This window comes from Athene cunicularia (assembly GCF_003259725.1).
Source record: "Athene cunicularia isolate RWA chromosome 10 unlocalized genomic scaffold, athCun1 chr10_part1, whole genome shotgun sequence".
Classification (NCBI taxonomy): Eukaryota; Metazoa; Chordata; class Aves; order Strigiformes; family Strigidae; genus Athene; species Athene cunicularia.
In genome coordinates, this window is record NW_020799112.1 from 22,730,636 (window position 1) to 22,748,729 (window position 18,094).

At 42.8% G+C, this 18,094-nt stretch overlaps 1 protein-coding gene and 1 long non-coding RNA gene across 5 annotated transcripts in view; one reads left to right on the top strand and one right to left on the bottom strand.

Annotated features, from left to right (window-relative positions):
• The window catches only part of LOC113484206, a 130,655-nt gene that overhangs the window by 89,453 nt on the left and 23,108 nt on the right, over window positions 1-18,094 (top strand). The gene's annotated exons all lie outside the window — the stretch shown is intronic.
• Window positions 1-18,094, bottom strand: part of ALDH1A2 (aldehyde dehydrogenase 1 family member A2) — a 57,128-nt gene that overhangs the window by 13,916 nt on the left and 25,118 nt on the right. For both annotated transcript variants that reach the window (XM_026856451.1, XM_026856450.1), the window contains exons 4-7: window positions 17,088-17,217; window positions 11,516-11,577; window positions 8,639-8,767; window positions 8,394-8,507 (exon numbers count right to left, since the gene is read on the bottom strand). In XM_026856451.1, coding sequence (XP_026712252.1) covers window positions 8,394-8,507; window positions 8,639-8,767; window positions 11,516-11,577; window positions 17,088-17,217 — 435 coding nt within the window. The remainder of the gene's footprint in view (window positions 1-8,393; window positions 8,508-8,638; window positions 8,768-11,515; window positions 11,578-17,087; window positions 17,218-18,094) is intronic.

An 18,094-nucleotide genomic window follows, 5' to 3' on the forward strand; every position in this document is an offset into this window, starting at 1 on the left:
CTCACATATCCCCTTAATTGGAGCTGATTTTATTGCTGTGTTTGACTGACAGCCAGAAGGGAACATGAAAAAGAAGGACCCTTTCTGCCCTCCACCCCCACCACATAGATTGAGCACGTCATCTGGAAATTCCAGTCTCTCAAACTGTGCTGAAAATGTACACTGGAAAGCAGTGAGGGTGCTGGGTTTACAGCTAGTGCCAGCCAATGCCATTCACACCCTCACAGCCTTGAACCTCCCTCTCTCGAACAACAACAACCACCTACCTCCCCTCAAAAACTGACTAAGAGCAGAACAGACCAAGGAGGCCAGAGCAGCGTGTCCAGCCCACCATCTCTCCACCTTCCATGCTCTAATGTCAGAACTCTTTTGTCCATGTGAGTAAAGATTTTCAAAGGATTCTGTGCAAACAAGTGAGTGGCAAATATGCAAGGCCAAATATTATGTATGTGGCAAATATTAAAGTCCAAAGGGCTTGGAGACAATGGTGTTAATTTGGAAAAGTATGGTCCAGAGTACTGTTAGTACAGGGAGGTTGCTGTCAGGTTTCCAAGTACAAACTTGACAGACAGCTTCACTGTGTCCTTCCTGTTAGAAAGCAGGGTGACATCAGGATGGTGGGGCTCATGCTGCTCAGCATTTTTTGTGGACTGTGCTCCTGTTGTGCCCTATGCACTTACAGGTTGAGAAAAGTCTTAGGGAAGGCACCAGTACTGTGATTATCTAGGGACAAAGGCAGCTTTTGTGACTGACCCTCTCTTTATGGAGCAAGACAGCATGAAAGGGATAAGTGATAGTGCTGCACTCTGTCTGGTCTTTCAGTACAGGCTTCCTGTGGTGTCTCCCAGCTCTATCTGTGAGCTCCCAACAGGCAGTACAGCCTTGCGAGGGAACACTGGAAGAGAGGACTCCCCCACAGATAATGGAGCTGTGCAATTATTCAGCAGGAATGTTGGCAGAGAAAGCCCTGACTCCCCATCCTTGTTTTGAATAGGCTTCAAGATTGATATCAGGAGTATCCCTGGATAGCTCGTGAAGTACCAGAACCCTGTAAGCTGCGTGGAGGGTGAGGCAAATATAATTTGGCCCATCTCAAAGAAAACAATTTGTTATTCAGAACAACAACAACAACAAAGATTAAAGAAGCATTTTGTGGCACCCAGGTCTAAAAAAGCTATTTGAAAAATAGTCCTGGAAGGGTTTGCTTCTGGACTGTGAACTGTCTGACGTTAGGCTCAGTTGAGAGTGTATCATGATAGAAAACATTTGACTGTTGCTTATTTATGCCGTCTGTGTTAGGAAGTTTAGTATCTCTTTCAAGCGAAGGCTTATGCAGACACATTTTAAATACTTTGTGCAGAAATTCAGAAAAGTCTCTTGCCTTTCATCTTCTCTTAATTTTCTGGTTTCAGGCAGAAATCAATGTTTCTGAATGGTACAGGTGGGTTTGCCTGTTACTGGTAAAGCACCGGAAGGCTCATGAGTCAAAAGCAAACCTCCACGGTTTGTGATACCTCCTCTACAGCTCTGCCAGTGTCTGGCTTCTCCTCTGCTCTGAACCTTTCTTTGATCACAGACAGGTTAAGTCGTTAGGGAACACCTGAATGCAGGGGAACAGCACTTTAGCTGAACAGAGGGTCATTTTCTTGCACACTGCCAAAAGACTGTGAAGGGAAGACTGCACAGGGAGCTACATAGATGAAAAGATTCCATGAACAGTGCAAAAAATTGACAGAGGAGACACACATCTTCAGTTCCTTAGGCAAACTCCTTAAGTAACGGGGCTGCCCAGCTTTGCTATCTATACCTTTCTCGGGATATTGAGAGAGTATCTGGAGAACACTAAGTGTTTTAAGTTACAAGAGATTGATTAAGGTTCAGGGAGATGGTGTGATCAGGCAGAAATTTTCTATCTTTTTTGGAATTGCAGTTTTCTCTCTCTAGCTATTGGGGCATTGGATGTCTGTGTTTTGGTAAAACCTTCAAATCCATCCTGCTGCTTACTTAGTCCGTCTGATTTTTTTAAAATTCCAGATTGTATGCAGAATCTTTCGGAGAAACGTTTTAGGACTGTATGGCATGTTCAGGGTGTGCCTCCAGCAAAACCAAGTGCACTTTGAAATACTGACATGACGAAGAGCAGCTTTATTTGATAGTGCAATGCCCTGTGTGAGGAGCTGCCCTGAAAGCAGCAGAGTGAATGGTGCAGCACAAGGGAAAAGGCAATCCCAAACAGAAATTCCTGGAGAGAATCCTAAACGCTAAATGACTCATTTGTTCCTTGGGTTAAATCCTGGCCCTGTGGAAGCCTGTGGCTAAACTCTTGTTAACTTTGACAGGGCTGATACACCACCCTATTTGTTTCAGTTTTAAGAAGGTGAATCCTTCTGGAATGTATCTTTTATAGGCAAAGAGGCACAACAGTTGTCCAAGGACAGCTCCCTAAATTCTACCAAAAACACCAAGGAAGGGAAAGGGAAACAGCTACTTTCCATTCAGGAGGCACAAGCTGTCCAAGATACGATCAAAAAGATTCAGCAGAAGCAGGAAGGAATGGTAATGTTGCCTTCCTAAGTCCCCCCTGTATTGAACAGGGCATGTGTGTAGCATGGTGGACTAGCAGACTCCTCAGAACAGGTCAAATCACCTTTAGGATTCTTGATGCTAAAGTAGAAAATGCCAGGGTGTAATTCTTTGTGATACCCCAAACCTGCAAGAGATTGTGTGATCCAGGAGAGCTGACACAAGTCATTGTTCGTGCAGTAGGCAGACATTCTGTCTACATCATGCATTGTGACATTCATCTCACTTCCGAAATGAAAGGAGAATCCTGCTGAGTAAATTAGAATCAGTGGTAATACAGCTGTTAGCTACAAACATTTGTTTGGCATGAATCAATCTTGACTCTCCTGTAGTTTGCTTTGATGGTCTCTCTAGTATCTTGTTGACTAATGATGAGATCATGGTTTGTTAATCTAAGTGCATAAAGAAAACATTCTGCCAAGCAAAATGCAGACTCTTTTGCTGGCGTTTATTGCAGTTGTTTATAGACCTTTTGTTTACACAGGCATCCAAACCAATTTGTTGGATATTTATTTGGGTTACTCTACAGAACTGCATGAACACAGACCTGAATCCTATCTTTAATCTGTCTGCATTTTAATGGGTCATAGTTTGAACAAAGTGGAAACCAGCCACTTAGGATACATTTCTTGTTGGCCAGGGCTTCAAATGTTTTTTGTGCTATCTGTAATTGTTATCTCGAGCGTTTAACAACTGGAGAGAGTTCTAAGCCAGTCCAATTTGGAGGTAACACATTTTGCTTTGAACAGAAGTTATTAGAACTCATTAAATTTTTGCAGCAAGTAAAATACAATTTTTAATCCAGCCAGTGCTTTAAATGCACATATTTTCAAATGTGTAACTTCTTGCCTTCCATAATCATCTCTAATCTGAAACCTAGCGCATACTGCGCCCAACTGTTCCATGTGCACCAGGAACTCACAGGTACACAGTTCCCATTCAAATGGAGCACACACAGACACACACAGACACAGACACACACAGACACACACACACACACACACGGCCAGAGAGCTCTCAGGAGTCCAAATGGCTGTATTTGCAAAGCCTGGAACTGAATGCGCAGATCTGAGTGGAAATAGAGGCAAATGTCGAGTAAAGCAGCTTCTGATGGCTGCTTTCCTCTGCTATTTGAAGGACTCTCACCCTTGCTACTTAGCAAAAGTTCTCTCAGAAAATAAGAAGGTAATATGAAGAACCTCTCTGCATTTCTGCTATGTTTAAAACTTGTCTCCTCATCAGCACTTGTCTTGGAAATAAATAAGGTCCGCTGTTCATCTATCTGGGGAAGAGACTTTTATAACCTCTCCTGTACTTCTGAGCTCAGCAGACATGTGTAAGCTAAGCCAGACATCCTGAGTTTGGATCTGTTCTTAAACTCAGAAAATATAAATGAGTTTTATTTTAATTAAATTGTTGCTACTATTTTTTTTAAGGAACTCAAATAGACAGGAATACATGGGACAGTGAAGAAGCTGAGGCAGAGAGGGGCAGAGTGGAAGGGAAGGGCATGTATAGTGAACAACTGGGATAGTGTGGGAGATAGCTGAGCTTTACAGAACCACTCCCAAGGTGTCCTGAGAGTGAAAGATCAAGGAGAAATACAGTAAGACATCATGAGCTATTTAAATTGATTATGGGCTTTCAAGAGAAGCTGGGAAAGGGATAGGAGCAAGTGTTGACATGGTCAGATTGGCTGGAAGAAAGATTGGTTTTGGCAGTTTAATCTGATTCTGGAAGATGAGGAAAAAACGTGTCAGTGAAGCCTGAGAGGAGATTGCCATCATTAAGGAGGATCATGGATTAGCCCTGGTTCACTAAAAACAACACAGTAAAAATAAACACTTTTGTTAAAATGCCCATACCAAACAAGCTGCTGAAGTGTATGAACCAAAGCAAGCAGAGAAGCCAAGAAAGCTGCTGGAATCTAAGAAGGCACAATATTTTTAGGCTTGCTTTCATACTCAGTATGGTTTTCTTTCTTTCAGCGTGACAGTTGTCAAAGTGAAATTCATAGCTGCTGGGTATCTGCAGAACCCCTCCTAGGGAGCTGCAGAGGGAAGAGTTTTGAGAGCCATGCAGTAGGGGACTGGGAGAGGAGGTGATCCAGGGGAGGGTGTTTCATAAGAAGCAGGCAGGCTAAGGGATGAAAATGCTGGCAGACTACTCTTTTAATGTGCATGAGCTAACCCATAAAAGGAGGGTCAGAAGGGAAGAGGGAGAGAAGTGGAATCACACAGTGATGGTACCACAGAAAAAGCTCTTCATGATTTTTCACATATTCTTTGGGAGGGGGGTGTGAAAAGTAAACAGTAGTACTTAAAAACAATTTTCAAAGCACTAGAGAATCTAAGAAACAGGAAAGAAATAGAGAGTGCAAACTTGGACCAGCATCACAAATTAGAAGTCGTTCATGTGTTATCATTGCAGAGGCATGGGCTTGAGGCCTCACCATAGTCAGGAGTTTCAAGAAGTACAGGACTAAAGCAAGGATGACAAGGCCATTGGCTGCTGTTAGATACTATTGTCCACGTACACACGGGGGCTCAGGAAGTCTTGAAATTGCTGATTGCCAGAAGCTGTGAGGCTCCAGCAAGGGAAGGTTCACTCCACACATTCTCTCTTCTATAAGCATCTGTTCCTGGTCATGTTGCAAGATAAGGTGCTTGGCTGGATGGATCTTTGGTGTAGCTATGTCAGGCTTTATGAACTAAGGTCATGAACTTGGCCTTTTGGCTCAGTAGATCTATGGATTCAGTTCTACAAATTTTGGAAAACATTAGCATTAAATTTGCTGTGGGGAGAGCAGCCTAGTTTCTGCCTTTAACAAAACTTTGCAGGAAATAACCGTAAGTATATACTTCAAAGGGATGGAACCTCATGGTGAAAACTTGAGAAAAACCTGTGCTTTGGACATCTAAACTTGAAGCTCTTTGCTTTGTACTGATAGGTTTTATCATCAGCTTGCTCAGCTGAAAGTATTAACTGCCTTAACTAGCACCTGGATGAAATGGGGGGATGGAGGTTAATCTGGTGGCATTCCCATATCTGATGGCTGTCGGACATCCACATCACTGGAGTGGACAGTTGACATGCCTCAGACAAGACCAGAGAGACAAAATATTTCCATTATTATTTCATCAGAAATTGAAATGTGTTTTGGAGAAGTCAAAGACTCTATAGCACAGCTCATACCACAGCATTGTGTTTAAAATGGTACAATGTTGACTTGCTGTTACAAAAATTCAGTGTTACAGGAAATCAGAAACAATATGGAATAGTTTACACTAACTCTGCATTAAAACGTTCCATCTGTTCTTGCTTTAGGTTCTTAGAGAATTGCTTTTTCATCTCTGTAATGCTTTTCACTTCCTATTGGTAAGACTTTTAAAGGTAGGCACTGAGTTAGTATAAAACCCACAGCTTTTTGAGTTTAAACGCCTATTAAAACTAAAGCTGTCTGGAACTACAATAAAAATTTATTTTGGCTACAAAAGACAACTTTGAAACCTAACCCATCTGTATTTTTCCTCCTCCAAACAGTGCAACATCCTGTATAATAGAATATTTATCTTAAACAGAGACCACATATCTTTATGAAAACAATTGTTTCAACTTAATTTATGGGGGGTAATCAGCTCATATTAAAGTTTTCAATATTCCAGGATGCTAATATAAATTGGTTACAGGAGATGTAATGACTAGAGTAATTCCACAGAATAATCTGAAATCTGATGTTGCCAGTGACTTAGAATTTAACCTGTGCATATTATAATCTAAAATTGCCGTAAAAGATTCATGGACAGGCATATAGTAATTGCAAAACAACTGTGAGTGCAAATTAAGCGTTTGACTGTAGCTACATTTTACTGGTAATTCAGGCTTGTGTACGGTGACTTCCAAACATGATTACAGGGTAATTCCACAGGAGTAATTTATTTTAAATAATTGAGCTGGTCTCTGCAAGCTCTGAGCCCACCAGGGAGATACCCACACATATCTAGTAGGGGTGCTTGGTCAGTGAATTTATTGACTCAAATCAAAACCAAATTGACTCACTGTGAAGAGCAGTATCCCTGGGATGCATAAAGCCTCCCACTGCCACGAGTGGGAGTCAGACATATCAAAGAGAGACTGGATCCCTGGGGTTTAGCTCCCTCCATACAATAGTTTGTCACATTCTGAATTGAAAAGGACTGGGTTTAGCACTCTCTAAATATAATCAGCCCCGAAACTCCCACTGAGATTCCTTTCTGTCTGCCTTTAGACGATAAGGCCCCTTCTTCTGTGACTTCAGTCTGGAGTACCTCTGTCATCCCCACCCCGATCTGATAACAACCAGCTCCACGCATATTTGAGAGCAAGACACGATCTGAGCTTTGAGGGATTCGTTGCTCTTTCTGTACATTATAGGCTTTGTCTTTGGACCAAACCTCCGCTATAACATCTTCATCATCAGGTTCAACAAGGCTCAGTGCTGGGTCCTGCACTTGGGGCACAATGACCCCATGCGACGCTACAGGCTTGGGGCAGAGTGGCTGGAAAGGGACCTGGGGGTGCTGGTCAGCTGGCTCAGTGTCGGCAGTGTGGCTAAGGCGGCCAACAGCATCCTGGCTTCTATCAGAAATAGTGTGGCCAGCAGGACTGGGGAAGTGATTGCCCCCCTTGTGCTCGGCACTGGTGAGGCCACCCCTCACTGAGTGGCTTCAGTTTTGGGCCCCTCACCCCAAAAAGGCCACTGAATGACTCGAGCGTGGCCAGAGAAGGGCGACGGAGCTGGGGCAGGGTCTGGAGCACAGGTCTGCTGGGGAGCGGCTGGGGGAACTGGGGGGGTTCAGTCTGGAGAAGAGGAGGCTGAGGGGAGACCTCCTGGCCCTCGGCAACTCCCTGCCAGGGGGGGGCAGAGAGGGGGGATGAGTCTCTGGAGCCAAGGCCCCAGCGCCAGGCCCTGAGGGAATGGCCTCAAGCTGCCCAGGGCAGGGTCAGGCTGGCTCTGAGGAGATACTTCTGCACAGGAAGGCTTGGCAAGCGCTGGAACAGGCTGCCCAGGGAAGGGGTGCAGTCACCAACCCTGGAGGTATTTAAAAGATGTGTAGCTGTGCTGCTTAGTGACATGGTTTAGTGGTGCACTTGGCAGTGCTGGGGTAACCACTGGACTCGGTATTTTCCAAACTAAATGATCTACAATTCTGTCATAGACTCATAGCAAGACATTTCTGCATCCAGGAGACACTGACTGTCTTCTGGCCAGCTTCTTCCCATCATTTGGGGAACAGGTACCTTGGACAACCTCCTTTTCTCCCTGCACTTCTTCCTTTTTAGACCTCCTCTTCCCCCTCAATATACTTGAATGCAGCATCAAATTTGAAGTACGTTTGCCCCAGTTTGCCCCTTTCTTCTCCCTTTCTCCCCAAGTACACCAAGATACACAAATTATGGATGCTAAAGCAGAATTTGTGTGCTGCGATATACACGGGATGTTCTGCCTACTTGCATGTGATTCACATCCTCATAAGCCCACAGGAAATCCCAGCAATATTTTTCCAGGCATATCTCCTGTGCTGAGGTGCCGAGCACAGCAGGGGCTGGAGGAAAGGAGCCATTTCTGCTTGGGCAGTACTGCGGCACGTTGAGCTCAGCTGGGAAGGACAGACCACTGTTATTTAGATGTAGCTCTTTTACTCGGTGACAGTGAGAAACGTAGCACCAGGACTTAATACTGTCTCCCTAAGAGTATCCCTAACAGTAAGACAGTATCTCCCTAAGTATTTACTCGTGTTTTACAGTAGCAGATCCGTGAATCCTCTTACCTCAGTGGATCCAGTAAAAGCAATTTTATCAATGCCAACATGAGATGCTATGGCGGCACCCACAATTGGACCAAATCCTGGCAAAATATTGACAACTCCTGGTGGAAAGCCAGCCTGTCAAAATAGGAATGAATGAAGGAAGGATGATTGATGAAAACTGACAGAGCACGTTAAACAAGGCATGTGCTGGTAGTTCTCTCCCCACAAGGAGAGACAGAGATATTATTCCTGTCAATTATTCTTACCTCCTTGATGAGGGCTCCCATATAGAGAGCGCTGAGTGGTGTTTGTTCTGCTGGTTTAATAACTACTGTATTGCCACAGCACAGAGCTGGAGCAATCTTCCATGCAAACATCAGCAGGGGGAAGTTCCACTGTAGGAAAAAATAAAAGTTGATAGATGGAAAAATATTGCAGTGGTGTTTTGTTATCAAGATGTCAAGCTGCTACCTCACTTACTTCTCAGGCTGATCCTCAACATAAATCTTTCCCAGCACAAAGCAAGGATTTTTTTTTTAATTACTGCCATTAAGAAAGCGACAATAGTGACCTTTTAGTTCTTTCTCTTTTGTTGAAAGAAATACAGCCCCACCCACAGTCTTCATAAAAGAATCTTCTGGTATCTGTTAATTTTTTTAGTCACAACTTCTTATTTCATTTACTGTTTTACAACTGGCATTTTAACTCCCCCATGACAAATAGCTCCTGTTTCTCATACATTTGGAAAGAACTGACTGTTCATGCTGAAGCATTTTTGGATGTAAATTTCCTATCCCTGAATAAATCTTAAAACATAAAATCTATACTCAAAATTATATAATCCTTAATTGATGGGATTACAACAAAAAAACCCCTAAATGTCAATGCTTGCTCAAAGCATTGCATTTTCTTGATAACTTCTTACTGAGCAATTTATATGGAAGACATTAAAAGAACAGTAAAAAACAAGTTGAGAAACACACTTTGCAGATACAAAATTTTGTATTAGCATTAATTTCAACTTCATTTATCTGCAGCAGAAGATGTAGTGAATTATATTAGTTTGATGCACAAACAAATTGTGGATAAAGACAAGAGTAAGAGGCCTTTCTGCATCAAGACCTGATCCTGACAGGTTAAGTGGGTAGTCCTGCTGATTTCAGTGGAAATGCCAGTGTAATAAAATAGCTGCATGTGCACAGTCACTCTTATAAATGCATGTAATAATCTCCTTTGGAAAGAAAATAGAAAATATCAGTCACAAAGAGTCAGCCACTGGCCAGAACATATTATTGCCTGATGCATATCAGCTGCCACTCTCACAGACATCTCTCTAGCCCCTGGCTAGCTTGGAAAAATACACAACTGTCTTTCCTTCACTGAGCACCCAATTTTTTACTCCCTCAGTTGTTTATAAACTTCAGAGACAAAGTGATGTTTTAATTCCATCTCCAGTATATAAACCTGGGAGGGGAGCTATAGGGCCAACAGTGTGCTGACAGCCTGCACTTCTAATGGTATTGCAGGGAGAGCTCGGAGGAGTTTTATAGGGCAGTATACAGCCCTGTTTATGCTACAGAGCTGCCAAAGAGCCTGTGTTTTGATGGAAGCTAGGATGTGAAAGAGGATGAGGAGTTTAGTGTTTGGCTTGCTGTTTAATTTTATTTTTGTAATAACATATTTGCTAGTGTAATGGCTAAGTGCCTGCAGCAGCCCAGGGCTGTACTCCGTGACTGGTAGCGGTGGAGAAAATAATGTAAGAGATTAGCAGCAGTGTTAGAATAGATGTGTGTGACAGCCATGCTGAAGTTTTGGAGGACAAAGTTGGGGGAAGAATGAACCATTATGGTAGATGGCTGGGTACCCTGAACAAAGAGTTTTACAAATTTAAACTAAGTCAGTCCTGCTTTTGGCCTGATCTCCAGCCCGTGGCCAAGTTTCTTAACAGATCTGTCAGTTAAGCTCAACGAGACAAGCCTAAGAGATGTCCAGCAACTCTGGGCTTAGGTGTTGGGGATGTCATTTTCCAAATGCTTATTATGCGTGTGCTTGGCTGAAGAATGGGGACAGAGCTGTGGAATCCTTCATTCATAAGGATCACTCTGAGTCAAGTTAGGAGCCTGCATAGGTGTTTGCAGGATGGGTGTAGCCACAGACTCTGAGTGTTTGCCTGTTTCTCTGAGTTTCTATGGAGTGCCAAACACAATAGCCACCCCCTAACAAAGACATGAAATAACAACAAATATAAATAGGGAAAAAGGGCTTAACATTGTTAAAGTAATCTTTTCTGGCTGCTCCTCTTTTAACAGAATTGCTGCATGTTGCTGTTTAGTGGCTTTATGGTTAACATGAGCAAAATAAAAAAAAAACCACCATCAACAAAAATTTCAGAGAATGTCCTGATTAGTTCCCCAGTGCTTTGTCAAGGAAAAAAGCTTCCACACAATATTTTAATAGCTATATGTGAGCCTCCCGTTGAAATTTCTGCCAAAGCTGGTTAACTGGGTCTTCTGAAAAAGTTAGCTTCTCAGTGTAATTCCCATGCAGTGTTCAGCACGAGTACTGTAAGGATATATATTGGGGTGTAGGGGGAGTATTAGATTTGATGAAATGCTGTGTTTCTCATAACAAATAAAACAAACATGTCATGTCTTTTATTAGCTACACAATGTTAATTGCAATGATAAGTCTCCTGGAGTTTCCTTTTCTCCTCCAGCCTTGTAAAAGAAATAACAGGAAAGAATGGAATTAAAATGCATCACATTCTCCCAGGAACTGAGGAGCCTGTTAAATCGCAGTAAAAACTAAATAAATAAAAAGACTACCACAGCAAAGCATCAATTTTCCATAAGTTGTGTGAACATCCATAACCACTGACAGCATATTAACACTGTGTTTTGCTTTGCTTGTTTTAATCATGAGAATTCTATGACTTGAGAACTTAACTCCTAATAACAGAGCCTAAACCCTATTAGCATGTTCAAATAAGCATTTGCAGGGAGGCTGTTAAAGATATGTCAACAATATGAGCTCAGCTTTTTTCGTAATGGAAAACACACATAGCTGAGGACCATGTTTTATGTGTCTTTAAAGAGAGCTGGTTCAAATGAAAATAAATAGAAAGCGCTAGTAGAGATACTCACAGGGATGATCTGTCCACACACTCCGATGGGTTCGTGTCTTGTAAACGTAAAATAATCTCCATCTGAAACAGATGAGGATGGTTACTCTCAAGTGCAGTTTGACTTGGCACAACAAAAAAAAAATAGAGGGGAAAAAAAGCTCTAAGGATCAGCCTTTGATGGCAGTAAAAGAAATAAAGAATTCATGGAAATGTTTTTTCATGAGCCAGCATGGGAAACGTAGGTTCAGGAGCAACCTAGCTGTTCTCTCTGTAGAACAAAGGGAGCAGACATCCCATCAGAAAGTAACCTGCCTCGTTCCTGGGAAAGCAGACAAGCTCTACAAGAAGGGGCAGTAGCAAGGAGCCACTTACTGGCCTCTGCTGATTTTGGGGCAAGAGAAGTGAAGGAGAAGTCACAAAGGCAATTTCCTGAGAGGCATGACTGGACCAGCACATAAAGGTGTGTATGTACAAGCAGATGCGGGGTAACGCAGTAACATCCATCTCACTCACCCTCCGCTGAGGCCACGGGCGGTCTGAAGGAATGGAGTTACATACCACAAACTGTATGTGTGGAGTGAAGAGGTGAAGCCTGTGACTGATGTGTGCTGAGCATGGGCTACTGCAGAAGACAACACTAAGGAAAATACAGGGGTCACCACAGAGCCGTGCTCTGAGTGCTGCCTTCTAGAGCAAGGCCTGGAGCAGAAATGCCTCCAGCTAAACCGGCAGCTTAAGCTGACAGGGAAAAGCTGGATGCAACTACAAGACAAGACAACAGAGAAGAGCAGTTTTCACTGGACCAGGAAATTTCACAAGGACCAGGCCACTGAGAACTTGGAAATTATGGGCTTTTTTCACTGAATTTGTGACAGAAATAAGAACACGGACTAAGCTCCTAACAATAAAGATGCAGGAAAGGCAGAGTGCCTATTCACAGACAGCAGGTGTGAATGGTATGAGGCTAAAGGGAATTACTTAACTCTCGGATCTGGTAATTACTTTTAAGGTCCTGATGAACAAAAAATGGCAAAAAACTCCAGGGCTGAGAGGTGTCATTAGTCAAAGTGAGTGCCACAATGGTCTGCAGTCCTTAACTAAAGCAGTGTTGAGCTGGGGCAGCCTGAGCCGGGTGGGCGAGGGGGGCTCAGGCCTGTGGAACCCTCCGAGCCTGGCCGGTCCCAGCAGCAGCTCTCCGGGCTGCTCACTGGGCACAGCTGGGGCAGGGGACTGTCGGGGGGCTGAGGGACTTCATGCTCCTCCACAGAGCCGCAGGGCTGTCGCTGCCCCAGCCTTGCCCGTGCCTGGCATACGCGCTGCTTGCGGGACGGGCTGTGGTCCGTGCAGGCTTCTCCCCAGCTGGCAGCGAGCAGGATGCCCTGCCTTGGGTGGGGAGCTGTACAGTGTCGTCTGCCAGCTCTGCTCTGTGTGTGGCCTGCATCTGTGCAAAGCACATCCTTGGCACTTCTGTACCGAAACTGAGTCCTGTGGCCAGATAAACTAGTCCAGGCTCAAAGTTTAGGTCAAATGTTTTTCGGCGAGGCTGCAGCCGAGAGAAGGGCTATGCTAAAGGCATGACCTGAATGTGCCCCTTGGCCTGTGGTGCCTGGTCATCTAGAAAAACTTGAATCTCTTAGAAAAAGCATTTCAACTAAGTATGTGAGAATGATGAGTAGGTTACCTAGGCTCAGTCACAGGAGATGATTTAGCAGGACAGGAAATGGTCAGACGGAGGAAGGGAGTAAGAGGAGGGAGATTACAGTGCTTCTCCCAGTGTCACTGCCCGGTGCAGGGGCGTGTGCGTCCCTCCGCGGTTTGTGAGCAGCTGTGGCCTCTGCCCCGCTCGGCCCGGAGCTGCCGCCAGCCCTGTTCAGCGTCGGGGCAGGACCTAACTTCCCCTCGGAGAGTGCCTTTGGGAACCTGCTGCAGTGTCCTCTACTATACATCTGGTAACAATAAATGGGTTAATCCATAAAGCTTCTTGGGTTTAAGTAAAGACTTCAACTTGAATTTGATTAGAAATAACTTATTTTCAGGTCTGCTTATTTCTGTACATCTACTTTACAGGATTTGCTCAGTAGAAACCTGAGCTAGAGTAGCTAATGCATCAGCTGGGGGCCAGATACAGAGCAATTGTGAGAAAGGTAACAATAGTCTGCAACCAAGACAAGGGGCAGAACAGAGGAAATAAAGGAGGGAGGGAGAGAGAGAAGACATTCACATAGGAAAAAGAGGAAGAAAACAGTTGCTCAGTGGGTTTGCTCTGCACTGACAAAATGTCATCACACTGTTCTGATATGTAGAGGCTTAACAACCACCCAGTGGAGATGAGAGTATTTGCTTCACAAATTGAGACGATCAGTTTGATTTTCTAGGTTACCTTTCACAGATGCTAGCAGTGGTTCACAGACCACAGGAAGAATCATCAGACCAGACAGAGGTAAAGTAGAAGTCAAAATACAGGGAAGTATATGCAGGCAAAACTGTCTAAGTGCTCAAGAGGCACCCAGGAGTCAGCTAAAAATACCAGCTTGTACTCAGTAGTACTGTGAGAGGTGGATTCTCAGCCAGAAGGTTGGTGACAACATAGCAGTAACACAGTTACGTTAGCACTGTCTGACTTTAGATTGCCACTGCATAATCATCGCCACATGTCTGCGTGCTTCATAACATAAAGTTATAGATAACCTGAACCTGCGTGCCAAGTCAGACAAATGGTGGTTAATTCTACCAAACGTAGGCAGAACGTTCTTTCCACAGAGCAGTACTCCCCATGCAGAGTTGCCTGCCCTGCTTTCTTCCACTAGACTCCAGACAGCTGCCCTTTTTGACACCTACTTCCAAAGTTCATCATCCACAGACTTACTGTTAAGGTGGGATTTTTGAGGTTGCACTCTAACAATATCCGTGTGAGCATATGGGACTCGAAGTTATTCAGAAGCTTCAGACGCCTCTGGACAGGCCAAAGATATATCTAAGAGTTGCCTTGTCCATAACGTAAAATACGCTGTTACCATGGCAAAATAACTCAAGATTGATGAAGTGAATCCGTTTTTCTGAACAACAGCATAGAAAGCTCCCCTGTGCTCAGAAATTAAATAGACTTTTAAACATTTTAGAGTTTAAGATTAGTTTCTATGTCATGCTAATGACACTTACTCTAAGATGCTATTGCTGATTATCGTGACTCTCTCCCTTCCACTAGCAGGCAGCCAGAAGAATATTGCCTGAGAGGGATCAGACAGTCAGATCCCACATCCCGTCTAAAAGTTTGTCTTAAAAGTTTTTTTAAAATATTCTCAGCTGATGTAAACTGGCATTCTTCAGTCCTCACTGATACTAATAGAGCCAGATCAATTTGCAGCTGCTTAGCACCTGGGCCAAAGATTTTTATTTTTTAATCAGAGAGAAAGCCCCATTTATCCAGGGATCTCACTTTGGGACAGCAATACCTTCCACAGATGTGTCTGCTCAGATTTCCATCAGGAGTCTCCATCCCGGGATATTTTATTTGCATAACAATCAAAATACAGTCACATGCCTCATACAGCAGGACACAGCAAAGAAGTGGGTGAGGGCCGAGTTGGTTCTTTAAGCTGTATATCACATATTGATTGCTTGCATTCAGTTTATTAGTTTAACAGTTTCTAGTCTAGCCTCATTCTGTTTTAATTTAAATGATCAAGGCTTTACACATGGGATCAAGCAAAGGGCAGTCTGAAGGTTTTAGCAGCTCTGGGACCAAAAGGAATGTGACTGTAAAATGCACTGTTCTACTTGTCTATCGCTTGCCTATTTTTATTTTAGAGGAGAAGAAAAACTCAGCAAGAACAGATGAAAGATTAGGAGGTTTCAGATTTATTATCACACTGAACAGAAAGAGACGGAGATTTAATAGGGTTTTTATTTTGGTTTTGTTGTCTTGTTTGGTCTCCTTTGATGAGCTGATGGTATGTGAATGTAAAGAGCACCATTGTTTAACACTGGCCTTGCTCTAAAATCACTTTATGAGAATGACAAATTTATGGTGTGAAACTAGAGGAATACAGAGGAGTGTTAAACCAAGAGGAAGAACTAACTGATACCCTGCAAATCTGTGAATGGACTTAGGATCCTGCGCTACTGATAACTGTGTTTGTTAGCACTGAAGTCTGCATTTAGGAAGGCATGCTGAAAATGTGCCTTCCTCTCCCCCAGCGTAGCCCACCGCCCTGAAAAAAATCGGGGTTTCATCTGATACACTACTTGAGGACAAGAATAAGCAGAGAATATTTATTCTCCTTAAGCTGGCAGTGCCTTTTGGTGACTGATCTAAATTCTGTGTACCTGCGGGGCTAACGAGGGAGAAGGAGGCATTCACTGACCAGGGAGAAAGAGATTAGGGCACAGGAAATTTGCTGAATATATGAATTTATGGCATGTGCTGCACTTTGCGTGTTTAGATGTGAAAGTGCAAGCAACGAATCCAGGATTTATGAATCTCAGCCCAAATGACTGTGGAAATCTTCAAAAGTCTCTTACGTGAGAGTCTACACCTGAAATATTGTCACTTCTTTGGTGAAAATACACTAGTGATGATAAACATCAGTCAGTACACACTGCAGTTTGAATAAGCTGAAACACCACGATGAGTAATGCTGCAGTAAGAGTTACATGATCTGTTTTCCTCCTGAAAATTCTGGGGCCACGTTTTCATCTGCTTGCCTAACTTTTGACAGTCTGGGGCTTTGCTGTACAGAGGCAAGCTCGGGTACTGCAGATATCATGTTACATAATGTCATTTTATGGAAGGAGATGGGCAGCAGCAAAGTTCATTTATTTGCGAGTGTGCCTTCCTGGTCTCCTTCAGCTAAAGCGTAATAAACATGCATGCGCAGTGAACGGTGGGCACGTGAAGCCAAAAAGAATCCATAGAATAAATGTTGGTTCTCCTTACTGTTTTTCCAAAGATTTATTTGATGCAGGTAAAAGATGAGTATATTCATCTTAATGACTGCACCTGCATAAAATCATTCTTGGCTATCATGTGCCTTTTTGCATAATTATAGCAATCAGTACATCTAGTCCAGACTGCAAATGAATATATTCTCAACAGAAACTGCAGCCTGTATTGGTTAAACAGCTGTGAGGGAGGGATAGGAGGGAGAGACTTATTAAATAAAAATAATGGTAGGTATATTTTCTTATCTCTTTAGCAAGATACAAGAACAGAATGACTGATTTCCTAGCATGTATGAAGATTCATTTCATACATACAATATAGAACTCATCCCACTGAATAATTTGAAGGAGCATATGTAACAAAATATATCTGATACATATGTACAGCTCTCAAAGTATAAATGAATTTGGATCCAGTGGTGTTAGTCCCAAGTAAAATGACTTTCATAGGCAGTAGGAAGACATAAACAAGATATATAAGTAAGCACACCATTTCCTAAACAGGCAGGTAACAGTATTTTCATGTGTTCCAGGGTATTTGGCAGGCTTATACTGCATTCATTTTTCTAAGTGTAACCATATTTAAATGTAATTAATCCATTTGGCCATGAGAAGGTTTAGGTGCATGCCTCTGCTTTAATCCCCCTTACCTACAGGAATGGTCATTCCATGGATTTTGTCTGCCCAACCGGCGTAGTACCTCAGGGTTTTTATGACTCCCTGAAGATCTACATAGAAAGCTTGCAAGAAAGGTTTGCCACTGTTCAGTGATTCCATAGTCTAGAGGACAAGAAAAAATAAAGAGATATAAGCACATTTTTTGACTATTGTACTTAAGTATTCACTGTCTTAACAGCTCTCCAATCACGACAAAGATTTTCATGAAGACTAACCTTTGGCATAGCCTTAACCCAGAAGGTTCAGAACAAGTGTCTGATCCCCTTTGTTCCTTCTTTTTACAAGTGTGAACAAAAAGCATTTGCCATTAAAAAAATCTGGTTACTTCTGGAATATTCTGGAATGACTTATGATTTTAAGAACGTGTACATGCGTGTGTGTTTATGTCTGTGTGTCTTGTGGGTTTGTGTGTGTATCCACATGCATGTACATGTGCCTGTGTGTATTTTGGACCCAATAGCCACCATGCTTGGTCCAGATACATAAATGCTAAATTGCTTTAATCAGGAGCCAAGATAAAAATGCCTGTCAAACTAGGTTCTGTTATGTTAATGATAACAGCTGAGAAGGGGCTCCTTGTAACCCCATATTAATGATCTGAATCCATAAAGAGAAGAATGGACATATCCCTCTTTATATAATTGATGTGAATATAAAAATTTCTCTATATGGCTGCCAAGACTCCTGCTGAGGTCTGAGATATCTATACTGTACAGCCAGTTTATTTATTGCCATCAAATAAACAAACTCTCCTCTAGGGAAGCTCATAAATTAACAAGCTAATGTCCTTATTTTTAAGTTAATATTCGTATTTTTTAAAGTATCTTATAAGCTATCCTCTTAGGGGTTCCTAAGATCATTTAGCAAAAAGAATCCAATAAAATATCCTAAGATGTTGAGTAGCTTAACTCATTCCCAATAGCTGTCTAATAGAAATTGTTAAGAATGGGCAAAGTACGCCCATGTGTAACACAACAAC